The sequence below is a fragment of the Pelophylax lessonae genome (genome assembly GCF_965119305.1).
Source record: "Pelophylax lessonae genome assembly, chromosome: 1".
NCBI lineage: Eukaryota > Metazoa > Chordata > Amphibia > Anura > Ranidae > Pelophylax > Pelophylax lessonae.
This window is the reverse complement of record NC_138768.1, coordinates 685,314,520-685,334,958: the sequence shown is the minus strand read 5'-3', so window position 1 is coordinate 685,334,958 and position 20,439 is coordinate 685,314,520. Positions and strand designations below refer to the sequence as shown.

The 20,439-nt window shown below is 38.6% G+C and overlaps 1 protein-coding gene across 2 annotated transcripts in view; it reads left to right on the top strand.

Annotated features, from left to right (window-relative positions):
* FSTL5 (follistatin like 5) overlaps positions 1–20,439 on the top strand; it is a gene marked incomplete at its 3' end in the record, with an annotated part of 983,490 nt that overhangs the window by 589,696 nt on the left and 373,355 nt on the right. For both annotated transcript variants that reach the window (XM_082261833.1, XM_082261832.1), the window contains exon 7: positions 9,639–9,805. In XM_082261833.1, coding sequence (XP_082117959.1) covers positions 9,639–9,805 — 167 coding nt within the window. The remainder of the gene's footprint in view (positions 1–9,638; positions 9,806–20,439) is intronic.

Here is a 20,439-nt window from a genome sequence, read left to right as displayed (position 1 = left end):
GTCCAGACGAAGCATTAGCATTGCGAAACGTGTTAATGTCATCGGCAATCCGGACACCACACACACAATCCCCAGATGGGTGGCAAATTGTGGAGCGGAGGATAATGACCTTTGGGGGTCTTGGATGTGAGCCATGGAGAGGAGGGTTATGTCCTTTGGAGGTCTTGGGTGCCTTATAGTCACCAGTGCAGGAGCTAAACTTTCTTTATCGGAGGAACTACTAGGAGTTATTTACCCACTTGGTTGGCGCACAAGTAACTTTTGCATATATTCACTTACCTCAATGTGCTTTGCTATTGGTAAGATTACATTATAACCGACAAAAGCAAGATCCCTGTGACTTTGGTTGTGTTTTGGATGTGGTTTGCATGTTCTTTGGAGTCAAATTGCACTGTAAACCAAAGTAGCACAGGACCATTTCCAAAAGTCACATTGCAGCTGCTCTGCAATGAAGTGAACGGGCACCATTGCAATGGGAATCAATGTGACCCAAGTCACATTTAAAATCACATCAAATGTGCACTATATAACGTCACAGTAGTGCAAACCTTAAGGTATATATGTTCAGGCAGGCCTTATATAGTTGTTTATAGACTTAAAGGAGACTGTAACAGATTGGAACATATAAATCTGTGTTTATCTATATCTATATATATATATATATATATATATATATATATATATATATATATATATATATATATATATATATATAAATATATAGATATATATATATTTATATATATATACTGTATATAAGTGTGTGTCTCCTACGTTTCAGATTCAAATATGTTTTCAACAGTTATTAAAAGTTATGTAGATTTTGTATTGCATGTTGTGGACTTTGCTTTGTAAATACATAAAAGTGAAACGTTTTTTTTTTCCTTTTAATTTTCTACCAACATGAACTTTGCTGCATTATTTCATAACTGGAACTTCAGTGTACTGCACTAAGTTATAATGCCTGCAGCTTGTTCATAGCATTGAAACCATTCTGACAAAATAGACCCCAGACCGAACCCATCTATCTCTGTCTTTGCTTTTCGCTCTACACTGACTCTCTAATAAATACTGTCTATTTCTAGATTTGCCAGATGTCATGCTAGGCTGTACATGTTTAGAATGATGATTAAATCTCCAATTACTGTTGTATTAAGTTTGTTTGTTTACTGCATTGCTTTAGTGCACTCTTGGCTTGAAGATTAATAATAATATTTATATTAATAATATTGTTCGAGTCTGTATTCACTGCTGGCAAGGAGGATGGAACAATTTCTCTATTTTAACATTAAACATATGGCAAAGCTCCAGTTTTTTTTTTGCTAGAACTCTATATATATATATATATATATATATATATATATATATATATATATATATATATATATGTGTGTGTGTGTGTGTGTGTTTAACATGTTTTGGATTGTGAGATCATACTGAATTCCTAGTAAGAAAACCAGTTTATCTAATGCCAAGAATAAGCCTAATACTGTTGTTGAGGGGGTATAGTAAATCCTATGTAAAATTTTCAAATGGCTATTTAGCAGAGATCATCAGTTTGGCATATTGTGCCACACCATCTTTCCAATTGTCATCTGTTATGGAATAGGGTACTGGATTTGGAACATGTAGTTATAAGAAGGACATTAATGGCTGGAAGGGATTTATGGAGGTCCTGTCTCCTTAACAGGGTTTCTAGTAGATATTGTCAGAGGGAGGGTAGTAGTGAAAATTGAGATCTGATCACATGTTGGACCACATCAGAAGACTATCCATTCAGGGAGGTCATACTCTTCTTTCAAGGAGTCAAAGTTATGTAGTTCACCTGCTTGAAAATGTTTTAATCAAGCATGTTAATGCCCATTCTAGACCAGATATTGGTGTCTAGTGCTACACTCAGGTGTTGGAGATTGGGGTTCCCTCTAGCATGGGAGAAGTGTATGACATGGCTAACAATCTTAATGCCTAGGATTTTACTGTCATATAGATGTGTTTCCTGGAAGACAAATTTGTGGAATAAAGTATATAATGTAAGAAAAGTTAAAATTAGTGATATTTTTAGTTTAGAATGAAGGCCTTGTGCGTTATAGGAAAAATAATTTAAAAGGTTTACCTAACCTTTTCACAAAACATGAAAAAGCGCACAAACTCTCAGCACACCCTCTCCACACTCCTAGTTCCCCACCCACTTACTTGGATGAATATATTTCACTGCCCACGTCTACTGATGTAGCAGTCCAAGCATTTGAAAGTGGTTCTCTTCCGAACTCTTTTCTCCTCCAGGAAGCTGGGATGGCTCATAGAGATTCTAATTTATCAGTGCAGTCACATGTCACTGCTGACCAGTGTCCAATCACCACTGCAAGTATTATTATACTACACAGCCTCTGGGTTATGTACTGCATTTTTTAGATGCCCAGACCACTACACCCGGGACCCGGTGTGGGCAGCAGAAGATAATCAACAAAGGAAAGAAGCTAAACATGGATCGGGGGTGAAGTGAGGGAAGAGGATTTTACTTTTTCATTTTTTTTTTTTTTTTTTGGAAAAAGGAAAACTAACCCTTTAAGGTTCATTATTATGTAAACAAATATATTATATTGCTGGAAGGGTTAAACGAGCAAGGACCCAGCCAGTGGAAACATTTCATCAGGAGATTTAACAATAAGAACAGGAAAAGGACTTTAAAGTATATTAGGAAAGCTTTCTAGGATGTGGTGTAAACAAGTAATCCTTTATGGAAAAAAAAATGAAAACGCCTAACACCCTTTGGAACACCGGAGGATGCTTTAGTCACATCAAAAATAAACAGTGTGCAAATCTTGCTTGGGGAGGTGCAGGACCAATGATGCAAACAGCAGTAGTATGAAAGAAAAGAAAAACATGTATATAAACATGTGGAGAGATGCTGACTATTAAAAAAGATTTAGAGCACTAGATACAATCAGAGGTTACAAGACAAGATGTCACACTTACCCCTAACACAGGTGGCCAGGCACTATAGCTAGCTTCTGCGTGGTTCTCCTAAAACAGCCCCCTTTCCCATAAGGCAAGCAGGTCTATTTGTAGTCAGTTTCCCCCAGGACTTACACACAATGCTATAGTGTCTGGGTATGCACCAGGGCATGCGAGAACTGAGAAAAGCAAACAGGTACTTGGGGTATGCCGAAAGGCAAGATTTAGAATAGTAATGGTCAAAATCTGAAGTCAAAAGCCAGGCAGAGTTAATAGAATAGTTGATATCTGATCTGAGGTTGTCAATGAGAGAATCCAATCTAGCAGAGCAGGGCAGACAACCAGGGTGCCTGGAACATGTGTTACACACGCTAGCACAAGCATGATACTGCAGGCTTGGCTGATTTAAATTAGGTTTAGTCTCTCCCAGAGACTGGCTACATTCAATCACCTTACAGGTTGACAAACAGACAAGGAGAATGCCAAAGCCAAAACCAGGATGCTGGAACCACCAGCTATGATGGAGCAGGAGCACACGGGCTCCTGACATTACATAAGCTTTACAAACAATACAAAAGCTTATAGATAGAGGGTGATACAAGATAATAACAGTATATAACAAGCTTTAAGTTCTCACTCACCATGGAGGCTTCTGCACAGATAAGTAGGATGCCAGATGGCAGGTAGTAGGTCCCCCATGTGAGAGGAAAAGTAGCAAGTTTAAAGTCATGCTTGAGGGTGCATTTCTAAACAGGGCAATGATTCCTGTGTTGTCTGTGTTGATAGTGCAGGAAATCCTGTTCATCTGTAGTTAGATTAGGGGCATAAGGGAGACGAAAAGAGTATGCCCCTGAAGCAATATTACGTTGAAATTTTTCTGCCAGAAGGGCCGATCTGAATGTAGTAACGCAGAATTATATGTAACCTGCTGAATCTAGTCATGTGGAAACAGCTTCAGAGTTGGTAAAAAGAGGGTTTTCTTTCCATCCTGGACCTTGAAGCTTGGCCAGAAACAACATGCAATATGTAAAGTACTTAGCACAGAGTCTGACTTTGACTGCATCAAAAGAGCAGTGTGAATTCTGGATGTCAAAGGAATAATCTGGGTTCATCAATCTTATCCTTTCATACTGGAGTTCACCTTTATGTCTGAATTTTCCAAGTATAGGGTCTTAGCCATAAAAACTGAGCAATATCAGAAAGTACATGGTGAGGAGAAAACCATGTCAGGACAGCATGCAGTGGGCACGTTTGCCTGAATTTTTTTTAAAAAGACCATGCAAGAAAAAAGGCTTAATCCAGGAGTCTTAAGGAGCAAAGAACTCCGCAACTGTTTCTTTTCTCAGTGCCTCTTATCTGGATTGCAGAGTTTTCACCTCAACAGAGAGAGTGTGAAGCATAGCTGCATGCTCTCTATTTGTGTCTCCAGTGACCCCCCATGGAGTCCCTTGTTGCTGACAAGCTTTGCCATTTTCAATGAAAACAACTTTTTAAAAAATATAATTTAGAGTATTGCTCTGTTTAAAATGCTTAAAATGAAAAATGCACATTTCCTTGCTGGCAGCATTGGTTGTTATGGTATACCCTAACAACCAATGACAGTTTTGAAAAAAAAAAGGCATGGCATACCCCCCAAAAATACATACCAGACCCTTTTGCTTGATGAGGGTCTGGTAAAGATTTTATGGTGTCCCAATGTTCACTGTTTGGCATTGCTGTGGTTGTAACACAATACATGGCTGTCGTTTTTAATGCATATAAAGGAGATACAGTAGGTCCCAGGCGCATAAAGATAGAAATTTCCACCTCCACTTTATTGTGACAGGAAGCTCAGATGCCTCTACACATTAGCAGAAGGCATCTTCGTAATATTACCATTCTTAGGGCTCTTTGTGATGATATCCAAATTAGTTAAGGTGCTTAAATTTAAAAAGGAGCAATGCACATCAAGAGCAATCATGGTGTCACACCAACAACAGAATCTATCTGATCCCTGTATGCAAAAGGAAAGCTCCTATTAAATAAAGACCTTTAATGCTTGCTAATGCTTATGCCACCACTGCTTTTATAGAGACTGGAGCTATAATTTCTTATTTCTGGACTTAATAATGATACACAAGATTGCAAATCCTAAATGAACATACATTAATTTACAAATGTTTTATCTACCTTAGATGAAACAGTGAAACTTAATATACACCTAATTTATTTCCCTCTACAAACAACAGACTCTGATTATATTTTTATTTTAACCTTTGCAATGAATTTCAATTAAATGTAACATTATATGTTGTAAAGAAATATACTCTGCAAATGCTTCAGGCGTGATAAAAATGGTAGATTAAAAAAACAACAAAAAAAAAATACTTCTAAATGATGAACTGGTGATTGCAAGACTGCAATAACTGTGTACTTGTTCTGCATGCATTTATTAAATCTATTTAAAACAGATTTAATTACTTTGTTACATTCTATAGAGAGTTTCATTTATTCCAATGTATCTATGTTTGCTATTGTACTAATTATAATGTCAAATCTAATATAGAAGATTTCATACATTCTAAGTTTAAAAAAATACAAAAGACTTTTGTCCCATTTCTCATATTATTCATATTTCTCTAAAAGTGTATAATACATTTTGTAAAGTGTTAGTAATTAATAAAAAATATAAGAAATTATTTAGATATCATCATTAAACATATAATTTAATACATTTGCTTTTAGACACGTGTGTTTCCTTTAAAAAAAAACAGTAATGAACCTTGCCTATTTTTTTATATGGGGTTTTTGGGGTTGATTTACTAAAACTGGAGAATGAAAAATCTGGTGCAACAATACATAGAAATCAATGAGCTTTCAGGTTTATTTGTAAAAGCTTAATTGAATAAGCTGAAGTTAGAAGCTGACTGGATACCATGCACAGTTACACCAGATTTTGCACTCTCCAGTTTTAGTAAATTAACCACTTTTTGTCCATATTTGGTTAGTGACATCACCCAGTCAGGTAAACAGTCAGAAGGAGCAAATGGGGTTGATTTACTAAGGCCAACTACAATGTGCACAGCAAGTTCACTTGCTCCAGACAGAGCTTAGTAAATTAGGTAAAACTTCACTTTGCAAAGAATACTTAATGACATGCAAGGAAAATAAAAAAACAGCATTTTTGCTTGCACATAATTGGATGATAGAAATTAGCAGAGCTTCCTCTCATTTCAGAGCTTTCTCCAGATCTAGAGCAACTGCCTTTAGTAAATCAACTTTAATGGGTCAGTTGGTAGGCATTTTTTTTGCAGGTCAACAGGTATTAACTCATCATGAAAAACAAAGACATCACTGGATGGAATGATTTAAGATGGATTTACATTGTAGGACTTTTTTTTAATTAAGAATAATGGAATGGTGTTTATTTACTATGTGGTTTTGGTAAGGTGTTTTGATATGGTTCAGGAAAGGGAGCACACTCTCGCTACCTCACTTTTCCTGTTAAGGCAGCCAAGATGCATACTCAGATAAAGGCTTAGTATGCATTTTAGAGGGATCCTATTAAATTTTTTTTTTGTGTGGGGTCCCCCTAAAATTCCCTAACAGACCCTCATCAAGGATAAGTATTTGGTTTTTAGATTTTAGGTGGGACCCCATGCTGTTTTTTTCTGTTTTTTGATGAGGGTCTGGTATAAATTTGATATAGGGCCCCATGAAAAAATACAAAGAAAAAACACAGGAAAAAGCGGAATAAGAAGAAAGTGTGGCCCCTAAAATACATATCAGATCATTCTATTAGCATGAAGCTTGGATGGCCAGGAAAGGAAGGTGGAATAAACATGCAGCCTCCCACTTCTTCCTAAATCATAACAGCCTGGTGGATGTTGGGGTCTGTGGGGGGGAAGGATATCAGAACCTGGGAGTTCCGTTTAAAATAATATTTGCCCCCCCCCGTCCACTTGAATGAGTAAGGGGTACATAGTACTGCTGGTTACTCATTCACAAAAAGATCTATTAGTAAATAAACATACAACACCATGATAAAGGTCTTTAATACAAAAGTACTATGATTTCAATCCATGAACAACATCATGTAGATCCACTTCGGTCATTCAATGAGCAATGATCCCAACGACCTGCCAAAAGAAAAAAAAATGTTTTCTCTCAGCTGACTAAAGAAGATGTAAACCAAAGGGCTGGGAGCTGGCTTGTGTCATTGACCAAATACAGCCTAGACGATATTTGATCTATACCTGTGTGTGCTTTGTTAACAAGCTGGAAGGCAGCAGGATAGAGGTTGCTGCCTGCACGTTAGCAACCAGTGATGCTAGCAGCCTACATTGCAGGAAGCTGTAATTTAATGGCAATATTAATACTGCTTTCAGGAGTAGCTTTTGGTGGGCGAATAGACCAAGTAGCTTGGTCTGTCCATCAACCATAAGCAGGCTGTGTTCGGTGTGAACCTTGCAAAGTTGTAAATCCAGTCCCCATCCTTACCCATTGAAAATGTTCTGGGCCACACTTTGACCCTTCAAGGTTCATCTGTTTGTAATAACCTTTAAGATTTTGGAGCTGCTGCAGTGGCTTACATGTGACACCTCAGATACCTGTCCAAACCCCAGTGCACAGAGATTCCAAGATCAAAAAGGGAATATATTGCAGCTTACCAGTTCTTAGATGTGGTCAGGGCATACATGTTATGTATTAGGCCTCATTTTTATTTTAACCTGGTGATCCACCATCATAGGATGACAGCCCTTACCTACTGTACTGTATCTATAGAGGAGCAGTGTTCCAAAACTAGACAACTCTCCTAAATAACACAGTTTCTGTCCTAGGGGGATAGTGCTCACTCACTGCTGTGTAAAAATGGAGGCACAGCCTTTTCACCCTAAGACAGGAATTGTGTTAGGACTACTGACTACCTCTCTTTCTCCTCTGTTGTATGGTTTTACATGCTATACATCATTACATATACTCATTACATATACTTTAACATTAATTATTGTCATTCTTCTGTATCTCATTGTTCCTCTTTATATTCGTATATATATTTATTTTATTTTTTTAGACCTTATTACTTTGCTCGCATTTACCACTAAACAATGTGCTTATTGTAAACTAAATTTGTTTTGAATAATTTGGATGCTTTTGAAATTCACTTTATTGTTATTGGTTAACATATATTTGCAGTATATAACCCAATGCTGTTAACCTTATTTGATCCTGGTAAATAAATTCTTCATGCAGACAGTAACATAATAGAATAAAATAAGTGCTTGAGCCCAACATACTTTACAGTCAAAAGGCTTTATAAGGGAAACTTGTACTACTAATAACAGTACGTTAAAGTATTGGTGATAGTGTATTTGTTTTTTAATGGTTTAATTATCCACTTTCACCTCTTAGTAATGGACCATGCATTGCAAACAACCTATCTGCAATTTTCCTCCTGGCCATCCTGGCTAAGGAAACTTACATGGGAAAAACTGACCACATCTAAACAAAATAGGGAACCCTTTTCCTAAACAAATATGGAAGTAGAGTCAGATTGGAATCTTTGAGGTTGATTAAATCAACAAATAGAGAATGTTACTTTTTAAATGAATTTTCACCTTGCTTGTTTGAAGTCGGCAGAGCTTCACCTCACCAAAACTACAGATAAATTACCTTGAAAAGTGGAAGTTTGCTTTGCTAAGTTCAGAGCATTCATTTCTATATTAAATAAATCCCTTTTAGGTTGGGCTTACACTGATGTAAATTGGATGTGGGTTTCATTGGAGCCAGGTCACACAGCTGTGGCGCAGCCACGGTCTGAATTGCAGAAGGACCCTGTGCTTCTTCTGGTCTGTTTCAGGTGCAAATTCAACCAAAAATTCGGACCTGATTCTCACCTGAATTGGGGTGAACAGACTCGTACTGGACCCCCTGCTGTGAGCCACGGCTGCAGCTAGTGTGAACCCAGCCTCAAGGAATGTTGTGTCAGTGGACAGATATAAGAAACCACAGCAATAGATATTTAAGCACAAGATATAAGAAAAATCTAATGGTATGGTTTCAATATATATTCATAAACAGTAACTTCATCTGAGTCTTAGGGATGGAATACCAAGGTTGGGAGCTCACCTTTAGAATTTTCCCATCCGGCTGAACCAATGACACAAGTACAACCTAGTCCATTTTTTTTTTTTTTGCTTTTTTTTAAGTTTTAATTACAGTGAGACAGATTTACTAATTGCCGTAGTGGCTAAAACTTGGATAAAAGAGATTAAACTTGGTGGACTTGCTTTTATGTTTTTTGATGTACATACATTTTATAAACTTCTACAAAGTGTAATGAAACGTTTAATCAATAAACATGCTTTTTGTCTATTAAGTATAACATCTATATTCAAGTTTGTTGGTTATCCCAGAGCACACTGTTATTATGCAGAAATAGTAGTTTGGCCTTTAAATAATTCAATTTCCTGGAGGTAAAATCTGTCATGCTTAGAAGAAATGTGTCTCTGTAGCCCTCTCAAATGTAGTGTGTATCTTATCCTCCTAGGTGATAGCAATTGTCATTCACTTTGATAGAAATGTCATGTTGACCTTTCCTTTATGTTGAAAAAGCTATATTTGTTTAGGATAAAACTTTATTAGTGTTATTACTGGTTAAACAAATACAAAATTTTATTCTGAACAATTTCCTTCTATTACAGGAATTGTTCAGCTGAGCCTTCCAGAAGACCAGTTAGTAAGTTATACCACAGTAACGGTTGGGCAAAGCGTTGTCTTGATCTGTGGCATACAAGGGAATATGAGACCTCCTATCATCTGGAAACGCAACAATGTTGTTCTAAACAACCTGGACTTGGAGGACATCAATGTAAGTTAAAAATGTAATTTTTTTATACATCCAACTCATCTTTCTACTGCAAGGAAACACTGTAAATCCTAGCAGAATTTCATGAGCACATAATCATTTTTTTTTTTAAAAGGAAAATATAAAATTAGTGATAACATAGGTTTATAAAAATAAGTTCTATGCTATTGCATTTTGTCCATAAAGAACCACACAGCATAAAGTGAAGGTACAGAATTAACCTCCCTGGCGGTATGATTATGTCTGGAATTACATACCAAAAGCGGTACAATTCTTTTCATGGAAATTTGGCGTTATGTATTATAGGCCTATAATTCTTAGTAATTACTGACTTAAACCTGACCAAAACAAGACTCTAGTAGACATCCCAGATGTGATAAATTTGAAACACAAACGCATGAATTATAATCGAATCAATAATATTATTTTATTATTTAATATATAATATATATAATAAAATTATATTATTGATTAGATTATAATTCATGCATTATATATTATATATAGATATGTGTGTGTGTGTGTGTGTGTGTATATATATATATATATATATATATATATATATATATATATATATACACACACATATATATATATATATAATATATAACGCATGAATTATAATTGAATCAATAATATAATTTTATATATATATATATATATATATATATATATATATATGTGTGTGTGTGTGCATATATATATATATATATATATATATATATATATATATATATATATATATATATATATATATATATATATATATATATATATGCATATATATATATATATATAATATAATATAAAGTGTGTTTTGTGTTTTGTGCAACGTTTTTTTTTTTTTAATTTCCCTCCCTAGTTCCGCTCCCATGCAGCATTGCTGCTGCAGGGAACGGAACTAGGAAGTGATCGTACCGACGGAGGGACGGAGGAGTGGCGGGACTCTCGGCTGGCGGGCGCAGCAATGAGAGATCATCGCTGGATCGCCAGGATAAGGTAAGAGAACACCGCTGCGCTCTCTGCAATCCACCCCGAGCGTGACTCGGGGTTACCGCTCCTGCAATGAAAAATCAACCCCGAGTCACGCTCGGGATTACCGCTAAGGTGGTTAAAAAGGTTTTTATGTCATTTTAAGTAAGTAAAGCCTGTCATAGATGGATAAAAATTTGGCCTGTTTAGCAGGGACTGTCAAATTTCGGTCCATCTGTGGGGAGGCTAGTTGTACAGAAGTCAGTCATGAGATCACAAGATCATGTTGTTTGAACTAGATGGACTTGTATCTTTTTTCAACCAGAATAACAATTTAACCAACCTGTTGGGAAACTTTTGTTCAATCTGTGCGACCAGTGAGTGTATTCTGATGATGGGGAAGCCTCCCAGCTGTCAAATTACAGTATCTCTGTGGAAGTGATTTGAGGTGGATGGAGGAATCAATTAATTTTCTTTCATTCAACCCACTGAATGAAGGAAAATGAATCATGTATGTACTGCCTAACAGACCAGGTGATAAGATAGCTTACTTAATTATTCAAAAACAACTTGTAAATATATAAAAAAGCATGTTATGGGCCCTCCTGTGCAGATGCACGTATATATACGTGATTCTGCACTTCCGCCTAGGGGGCGTGCACACGAGCTACTGGCACGCTGCTTCTGCTGTGATTACTTACAGCAGAAGCCAATCTGTGAGTGCCCGACACTGGATGTCCACCGACACCTGACGATCGTCATGCAGAGACACAGAATTGAGCTTTGCCTATGTAAACAAGGCAGATCTCTAATATAATATATATATATATATATATATATATATATATATATATATATATATATATATATAAAGCAGGGAATAAAATCCATAACTTCCGAGTAAAAGCAGCACACATAATACAGTAAAACACTGGCTAGGCACACCATTTTATTGTCTTAGATGTTTAACCTCTTGCCAGACAGTGTCATTAGTACAGGGACAGTGCCCCCCATTAGTGTCACTGGGGGCACTGATCGTTGTATTAGTGTAAAAAGTGTCTGCCGCAATATCACAGTCCAGTTAGAAGTCGCTGATCCCCACCATTACTAGGATGAAATAAATAAATAAATTAAAATTCCAGTATATATACCATCATTTGTAGATGCTATAACTTTTGCGCAAACCAATCAATATACGATTATTGCGATTTTTTTTTCCAAAAATATGTAGCAAAATACATGATGAAGACATTTCATTTTTTAATTTGTTTTATTAGATATGTTTTAAAACTCTTGGTCTTTTTTTGTTCATAGCGCAAAAAAGTTTAAAGTGCAGTGGTGATCAAAAACCACCAAAAGAAGCTCTATGTGGGGAAAAACATGATATAAAATGTATTTGGGGACAGAATTGCATGACCGCACAATTATCAGTTAAAGTACCACAGTGCAGTATTGCAAAAAATGGCCTGAAAAAAGGGAGTAAATCTCCTGAAGGTCAAGTAGTTAAAGTGTTACTAAACCCACAAGAGTAAAATCAGTCAGTATATGCAGTAAAGCATGCTTGTTATACTCACTGTGGAACATAAGGGGTTAATCCTCTGCATTGTGTAAAAAGGCTGTTTGATCCTGTCTTCTCTGATCCTCCTCTTCTTTTACTGTCTCCAATTCATCTGCTGATAGTATAGCAGCTTGGGGCACTGTGCATATGCTTAGTTTAGTGTGTATTGCAAGAGAGTTTTTTTTTTTTTGGAAGGGTGCATGTGATCAGCACAGGGCCAATCAGAACTGTCCAGACAGAGGGTCAGGGGTCATGCAGCCTCAAAGGACAGTCAGAGGAGAATGGAAACTCCTCCTACAAGCTTTAACTCCCTTAGTGGTATCCCCGAGCGTGACTCGGGGTGGATTTTTCATGCTACTATTGGTATCCCAGAGTCTCGGGGTGGATGTGCAGAGCCTGCAGCGGGGTTCCTTACCTTATCCTGGTGATCCAGCGATGATCTCCCATTGCTGTGATCGCCAGCCGAGATCCCCGCCGCTCGTCCGTCGGTATGAGGACTTCCTGGTTCCGTTCCCTGCAGCAGCAATGCTGCATGGGAGCAGAACTGGGAGGGAAATTCAAAGTTGCACCAAACATAAACACATAAAAGGGAGGTGATACAGTGTAATCTGAGAGGATTGCACTGTATCACTTTAGTAAAAGACACAGTGCCCTTTCAGTGCTCCTTGTCATTGTCATTTGTGAGAAATAAAATCATTTGAAAATGGCATCAAAAAAGAGCTGTCCTACATATGCGCTTTTGGATCAGCTGAGCAACAGCGGCAGCGACATGGAGCTGCTCGCAGAACAGAGCGACAGTGAGTCGTGGGGAGATTTGTCATCTGACTCTGACACCGACACTGATCCAGAAAGTGACGCCGATGATCCCGCACCTGACCTAAGCGATGTGCGCACTTGGTGCCCTCTAAACAGTGATGCGGACCAGGCAGCGCCCCCGAGATTCCGATTTACTGGATCTCCTGGGATGAAGGTTGATGTGGAGAGTGACAGCCCTCTGGCGTACCTGAAATTATTTCTTACTGAGGAGGTAATTCTAAAAATCATCACAGAAACCAACCGCTACCATGAGCAGCAATCCGCTACGCTGCGTGCCAGATTTTCCAGATCCAGAAAATGGGAACCGGTCAGTAAAGAGGACATCTGGAAGTTTCTGGGACTCATCATCCTTCAGGGGGTGGTGGGGAAACCGCTCCAGAAATGGTATTGGACCACCAATAAGATGCTGGCCACTCCATTTTTTGGCACAGTGATGTCCGAATATCGTTTTTTACTGATCATGAAAAATTTACACTTCGCCAACAACGAAGAGTTTGATGAGGCCACGCATCCTGCGCCCAAACTCAAAAAAATCTGGGAGGTATGCCAAATGATTGTCACCAACTTCCATCTGACCTATGTGCCAGAAAGGGATGTCAGTGTGGACGAAAGTCTGATGGCCTACAAGGGACGCCTGAGCTGGATACAGTTTATTGCATCCAAAAGAGCGTGGTTTGGCATCAAATTTTATATGCTCTGTGAATCATCCACCGGATATATCTGGAATGCTATCATTTACACCGGGAAAGGTACCAAGTTCAATCCCAGGTACAGCGGCTATGGGATGGCCACATCCTCTGTCCTTTCACTGCTGGACCCATTGCTGAACCAGGGATATTGCGTGACAACAGACAATTTTTACACCTCTCCGGAACTTTATGAGGTTTTGCCCCTTAAACAAAACTGATGGGTATGGTACTGTTAGGCCAAACCGGCGTGACATGCCATCAATGTTTAGCAGGAAAAACTAAAAAAAGGAGAGATGGTTGCCTTTCAAAAGGGTAAAATGATGGCAATGCGGTGGCGAGACAAAAAGGACGTGTGTCTCATGAGCACAGTGCACAGCACCTCCACTGCCATGGTCCGCACAAAACACGGAACAGATGTGCTGAAGCCCCAAGTCGTGATTGACTATAATCACACAATGGGAGGTGTCGACCGAGCCGATCAGGCAATAACATTTTACCCGGTGATGCGGAAGCAACAGAAAAAGTATTACAAAAAGATTTTCGGGCATCTCCTTGAACAATGCCTTTGGAACGCCTATATCTTTTATAAAGCAAACACTACCATACCTCTTGTTCATTCTGACTTTATCTGGAAGGTGGCTGAGCAGATTTTCGTCAACCACGCGACGCCATCAGTATCTCCTAACAGACCCGGACGACGCGCTGTTGATGTTGGCAATCCAGAACGCCTGACAGGCCGTCATTTTGTAGACTTTGTACCGCCAACCGCAAGAAAGTTAGCGCCTACCAGGATGTGCGTCATTTGCTGTTCCAAGAAGGATGGCAATGGAAAAGTCCCAAAGGAAACAAGGTACTATTGTCCTGATTGCAACGTCGGACTTTGTCTAGTTCCATGCTTCAAACTGTTTCACACTCAGGATGTGTATTGAATTTCTTTGTTTGGCAAATTTCATTATTTTTCATTGCATTATTGAATACAATTATATTATTGATTAGATTATAATTCATGTGTTTGTGTTTCAAATTCATCACATCTGGGATGTCTACTAGAGTCTTGTTTTGGTAAGTTTTAAGTAAGTATTTACTAAGAATTGTAGGCCTTCAATACATAACGCCAAATTTCCATGCAAAAAATTGTACCGCTTTTGGTACATAATTCCTGACATAATCATACCGCCAGGGAGGTTAACCAGTGATCAGCAGGACACTGACAGAAGTCACAAGACTGCTAATGAGAAAAGGTATTTTGCAGTTTATATTTACTAAAATAATTGCATTTCCATGTTCTGTGTACTGTGGGAGACCAGATATAGTGAATGCAGGCTCCTGGGTTTAGTAACATTTTAAATACCTGTCTTCCTATACCTAATATTTTAACATGTTTTCAATATATAAAATAAGTTAGTAAGAGTTTTGGTATCACTTTTATATTTTTGTTTTAAATGCTCTATTGCCTTATTGCATTATTAAGCTGTGACCATAGAAAAGGCTTCCAACTGGCCATAATTGTTAATGCAGATCTACAGAAAAGCAAGACCTTGACACAACATGGCTGCACTTCCGGCCATATTGTGTGTCCCTGACAGTGGTGACGTTTGAGCATACTTCCGAAAATCCATCTTTTGATGCTAATGTTCGTTCCTGGGATGAGGAAAGGACAAAGAGGTTTTACTTGCCAGAAGATTGTGGCTTGGACAGCAAGGAGGGAGTGATCCCTCCTTGGCAATCAGGGTTTTGTTGCAGCCTATGCTTCTGTTGAATTTACTGGGTGTTGCTGTGTGGCCATACATTGGAGGATCTGTTGCAGATTGGATTAGGTGGTGGATGATACACTGCTTTTTTGGAGAAATTGGATGGACTCTGATATTGAGACTTTTTATATTTTATTTTCATTTTCATTTTAATTTGTTTTCATTTTAACCACTTGTCAACTGCAATACATATATTTACATTGCTGTTTGGAAGTGGTTTACCCCAGTGCCATTTTTTGCAGCCGGCGGCTGCCTTTGTCATGAAAGCATTCTGAATGGCTCGTGAGCCACTGGAATGCTTTCCAAAGTGGCGGGAGGGGATTCCCCCCACCACTCGCCATTTTTTATCAGGCTTATGCAGATTCGCCGAAGAAACAATCTGGCAGTGCGGCCGACTGCTCCCATAGGTGATCTTGGTCTTGGAGGACCGGAGTGACATCATGACATCACTTCAGGTCCACGCTGAAAGTAAATAATTTTTTTTTTTAAAGCAAAAGGTAAAAAAAAATGTTTTTTTTTTGATCATTTGCTTTTAAAGGTAAAGAAGAGATTTGGGGTCTTTATGACCCCAGATCTCTCCATAAAGAGGACCTGTCATCCTTATTTCTATTACAAGTGATAACAATAAATAAATACAAATTAAAGGGACGGTGTAAAAATTAAAATTAAAATTGGTAAGAAATTGTTTTTTTAAAGTACCCCCATCCCTCTATGCTCACTCGCAGAAGTACACATGTGAGGTATAGCTGTTATGAGTGTTAGAGTGAGAGCAATAGTTCTAGCACAAGACCTCCTCTGTAACTCTAAACAGGTAACCTGTAAAAATCACATATGTGTATAAAGCATCACCTATGGAGATTTTTAAGTTCCATAGTTTGTCGCCATTCCACGAGCTCAATTTTTAAACATGACATGTCAGGTATCTATTTACTCAGTGTAACATCATCTTTCACATTTTACAAAAAAAAAAAACCGGGGTAAAAATTGTGTTTTTATTTTTTTTTTTTATTTATTAACCTGTATTTTTTTTTTTATTGCGTTTACAAAACCGCTGGGCAAATACTGTGTGACCAAAAATTGCAGTGATTGCCATTTTATCCTCTGGGTTCCCTGCTAAAAAAAATGCATATTGTTTGTGGGTTCTAGGCGATTTTCTAGCAAAAAATACTGATTTAAACTTGTGAGCAGCTTTCCAGAGAAAGCCTGGACGGCAAGTGGTTAATATCGGTTTTATTTTATTTTCAAAACATTGACTTATCATTGCTTATTTGGTCTACGTTTGCATACTTATTTGGCGGCAATTTAATTTTTTTTTTTTCATTGAATGGATTAGGTACATGCACTGTGAATAAGTAAAAAATGTACATTTGATTTTTTATTTTTCTGATGCTGCAAACACGTTTACACATATTTCTCAGGGATTGTATGTCAATCCTTATTGTTGCTAGCAGCCTGTCAATTTTAACATAGCACTGGCTTTTTCATCACTCTTGTAACATTGAAAGATACTATTAGAATCAGAAAATAGGGCAGTCAGCGCGTTGTTAACTGAGTTTTATAAGGGCATTAGATATTGTTTATTCAACATTGTCTAGAGTGTTATGGGAAGTTCCTACAATTATATGCATTCCTCAGCACTTCCATTAAAGAAGAGGCTGCAGGCATAGCAAAACATTGTCTAACTTCACTGATATTTACCAATAATTGGTCTCCACTGTAAGACTTTCTGCAGCTGCCCAATGAATTCCCTGAATAAAAATTGTTTGCCATAATAGGAATAAATACATGCACATTTTTTTTATTTTTCCATTGCAGTGTCTATCATTTGAATTTACATATTCACCACCTGTGTTTTTTATCTTTTGAAATTATAATAATTTTGACTCTTGTTTTCTAGCCAAAGTTTTGTGAACATCAAAGAAATATTGAATGTGCTTTGATTAAACCAGCATATAAGAATAGGTAAACACATAAAGACTGTAAGGATGTTCCCAACATATTCTAAAATCTCAATATTTGAGTGTTAGCCAAATAATGATGCTACAAAACAAGTCAAAATGTGTCTACAAATGCAACTACTTGCACATAGTGCTGAATTCACAGCTCCAGTATTATGCATTTATCAAAATAATAATTATTTACTGTTTAATCAAAAGCAATCTTCTTGCTAAAGATTTGTTTTGAATATAATTTTGTTAAAGTAGTTCTAAAAGGCCACTAATCATTTGCAGGTGTCTTTATCCTAGCTCAGTAATATGTGAATCATGGGTGAAAGTTGTATGAAACTTATGTGGAAAAATATATAAACATAATAGCCTAATGACAGGTTATAATGCTGTTTTTATTGGTATATTCACCTTATGGAAAATTGTATTCAGCGGTCACCAAAGGTGAAAGCTCCAGTTTGGGTTTGCAAACTTTAATTCAACTGTATTTAGGTAATACATAAATGAAGATGTATAATTGCTTTGTGTAAATGGCTGTAATGGCACAATAACAGCTAGTTTTTTACTTAACTTAACTTTTTACTTTACTAAACTTAAAGTGACATTAAACATTTATGTATTTATTTATTTTTAATGCCAATCACGGTAATTACCTGCTCTGTGTAATGATCCTTATCTTCTGTGGTCCCCCCCCGCCGGCACTCCTGGCTCCTCCGCCTTCTAAGTAACCCACCTAGCAAGCTGTTTGCAAAGGGGGGGTACTTGTGAAGGCTCGCTCCCAAGCCCCCCTGCCTGTGTCCATTGACACAGGCAGTGGGGCTTAGCCCCATCTTCCTCTCCCTTGTCATAGGATTTGATTGACAGCAGAAGGAGCCAATGGGCCCTGCTGCTATCAGTTAGCACTGTGAGGAGGGAGAGCATGGAGAAAGGTGGCGCTCAGGTTAGTATAAGGGGAAGAGGGGGGTGGGGGGTGGGATCCTCCTGCAGCACAGAAAGTTTTATTTTTTACCTTAATGCTAAATAGGCTGTTGAAGGAAATTACCCCAGAGCTTAGTGAATGAGGGAAAGCTGTTCACTTTCATCATCTAATCACATGCAAACTTCACCTTATTCACCAAGCTATGGGGTAAATTCCCTTGCAAAGTATAATTTCTGTTGAAAAGTGAGCAACCTATTTGCCTTTTGTAAATTAACCTCCAGGTCTCTAGTACTAATATTATTCACCTAGTAGCATACATTTTGCTAAATTATTATTTTCAATTTAGTTAAACTGTGGAGAAATACTCTCACAATGTGAGAGGTGTGATGTACAAAGTTCAGTACCATCAGAGACATTAGGTAAGTTTTCCCCTTTCTTGGAGACTAATGGCTTCTAGAATGTTACTAATTATTACCTTTTTGAAGGCTTTGCAGAAGATACTGATTAAATACTGTGTCAGAGATTTGCTCTTTACTAGGGTTGAGCGGACACCTAGATGTCCGTGTTCGACGGGTTCGGCCGAACTTTAAAAAAAAGTCCGGGTCCGTGTCCCGGACTTTTACCGAACTTTTCCCGGACACCGAACCCCATTGAAGTCAATGGGGACCCGAACTTTAAGGCACTAAAATGGCTCTAAAACACCAAAGGAAAGGGCTAGAGTGCTGCAAATGGCAGCAAAACGTAATTAAGAGCATGGCAAGTGCTCTGCAAACAAATGTGGATAGGGAAATAACTTAAAACAACAAAAAAAAACAGAAAAATAAAACAATGTTCTTCTTCATCTCTGAAGGACGAGGCCCATATGGAGTAGGAGGGAGGTTGAGGTGGTGGTGGATGTGGCGGTGACATAGGCGTGCGCACAGGGTGTGCTGGGTGTGCCTGGGCACACCCTAATCACCTAGGGCACATAGCATTGCCAGTGAGGAGATGGGAAAGATCTCCCTGGGACCTGCTCTGCTCTATTTCTCCTTGCCTACAGGTACATGGCCCCGATACATTACTCTGCCTGCTGGCAAACACATGCATGTGTATTTCAACTTTGGGGTGCACACCTTAATGCAATAGGCTGCGCACACCTATGGGCGGTGTAGGTGGAAGCGGCGGTGGAGGAGGACCAGGGCCGGATTAACAGCATCATGGGCTTGGTGCTGAGGATTTTGAAGGGCCTTAAGGGCCGTGCCTTGCCATGCACCCAGAGGAGGAAGGGTGCAGCCATGCATGCCTAATTCAACATGGGATGCTGTCTCTGAAGCCCATAAACACATCCATGCATCGCCAACTGTCCCTCCTTGTCCGGCCTTCACGCTGTGTGGGGAGGTTCTGAGGGTGCTGCCTGGGGAAGCGAGCATAGAAGCCAGACTTCTGTGTTTACAAGTGACAGAAGAGCGGTAACAGTGAATATGGCCAACCCGGGGCCTATATAAAAGGTAGGGGCCTGGAGCTGCAGCTCCAATAGCCCCTACATTAATCTGGCCCTGAGGAGGAGGACGAGGTAGCCAACACTGCTTCTTTTCAAAAATTTTAAATGAGGGTACACCCCAAAAGAGTGAGAAAGAGCAAAAATGGAACAATGGGTGGGTACGGTCGGTATCCATTGCTATTCTGCATAAGGTACGGAAAAGTCCCGTGGGATCCATGCCTGGTTCATTTTAATGAACGTGAGCTTGTCCACATTGTCTCTGGACAGGCGGCTGCGCTTGTCTGTTATAACGCCCCCAGCCGTGCTAAATACCCGTTCAGATAATACACTGGCTGCAGGGCACGCCAGCACCTCCAAGGCATAAAGGGCAAGCTCAGGCCATGTGCCCAATTTGGAGACCCAGAAGTTGAAGGGGGCAGACCCGTCATTCACTACATGTAGGCGTGTGCACACATACTGCTCCACCATGTTGGTAAAATGCTGCCTCCTGCTAAGACGTTCCATCT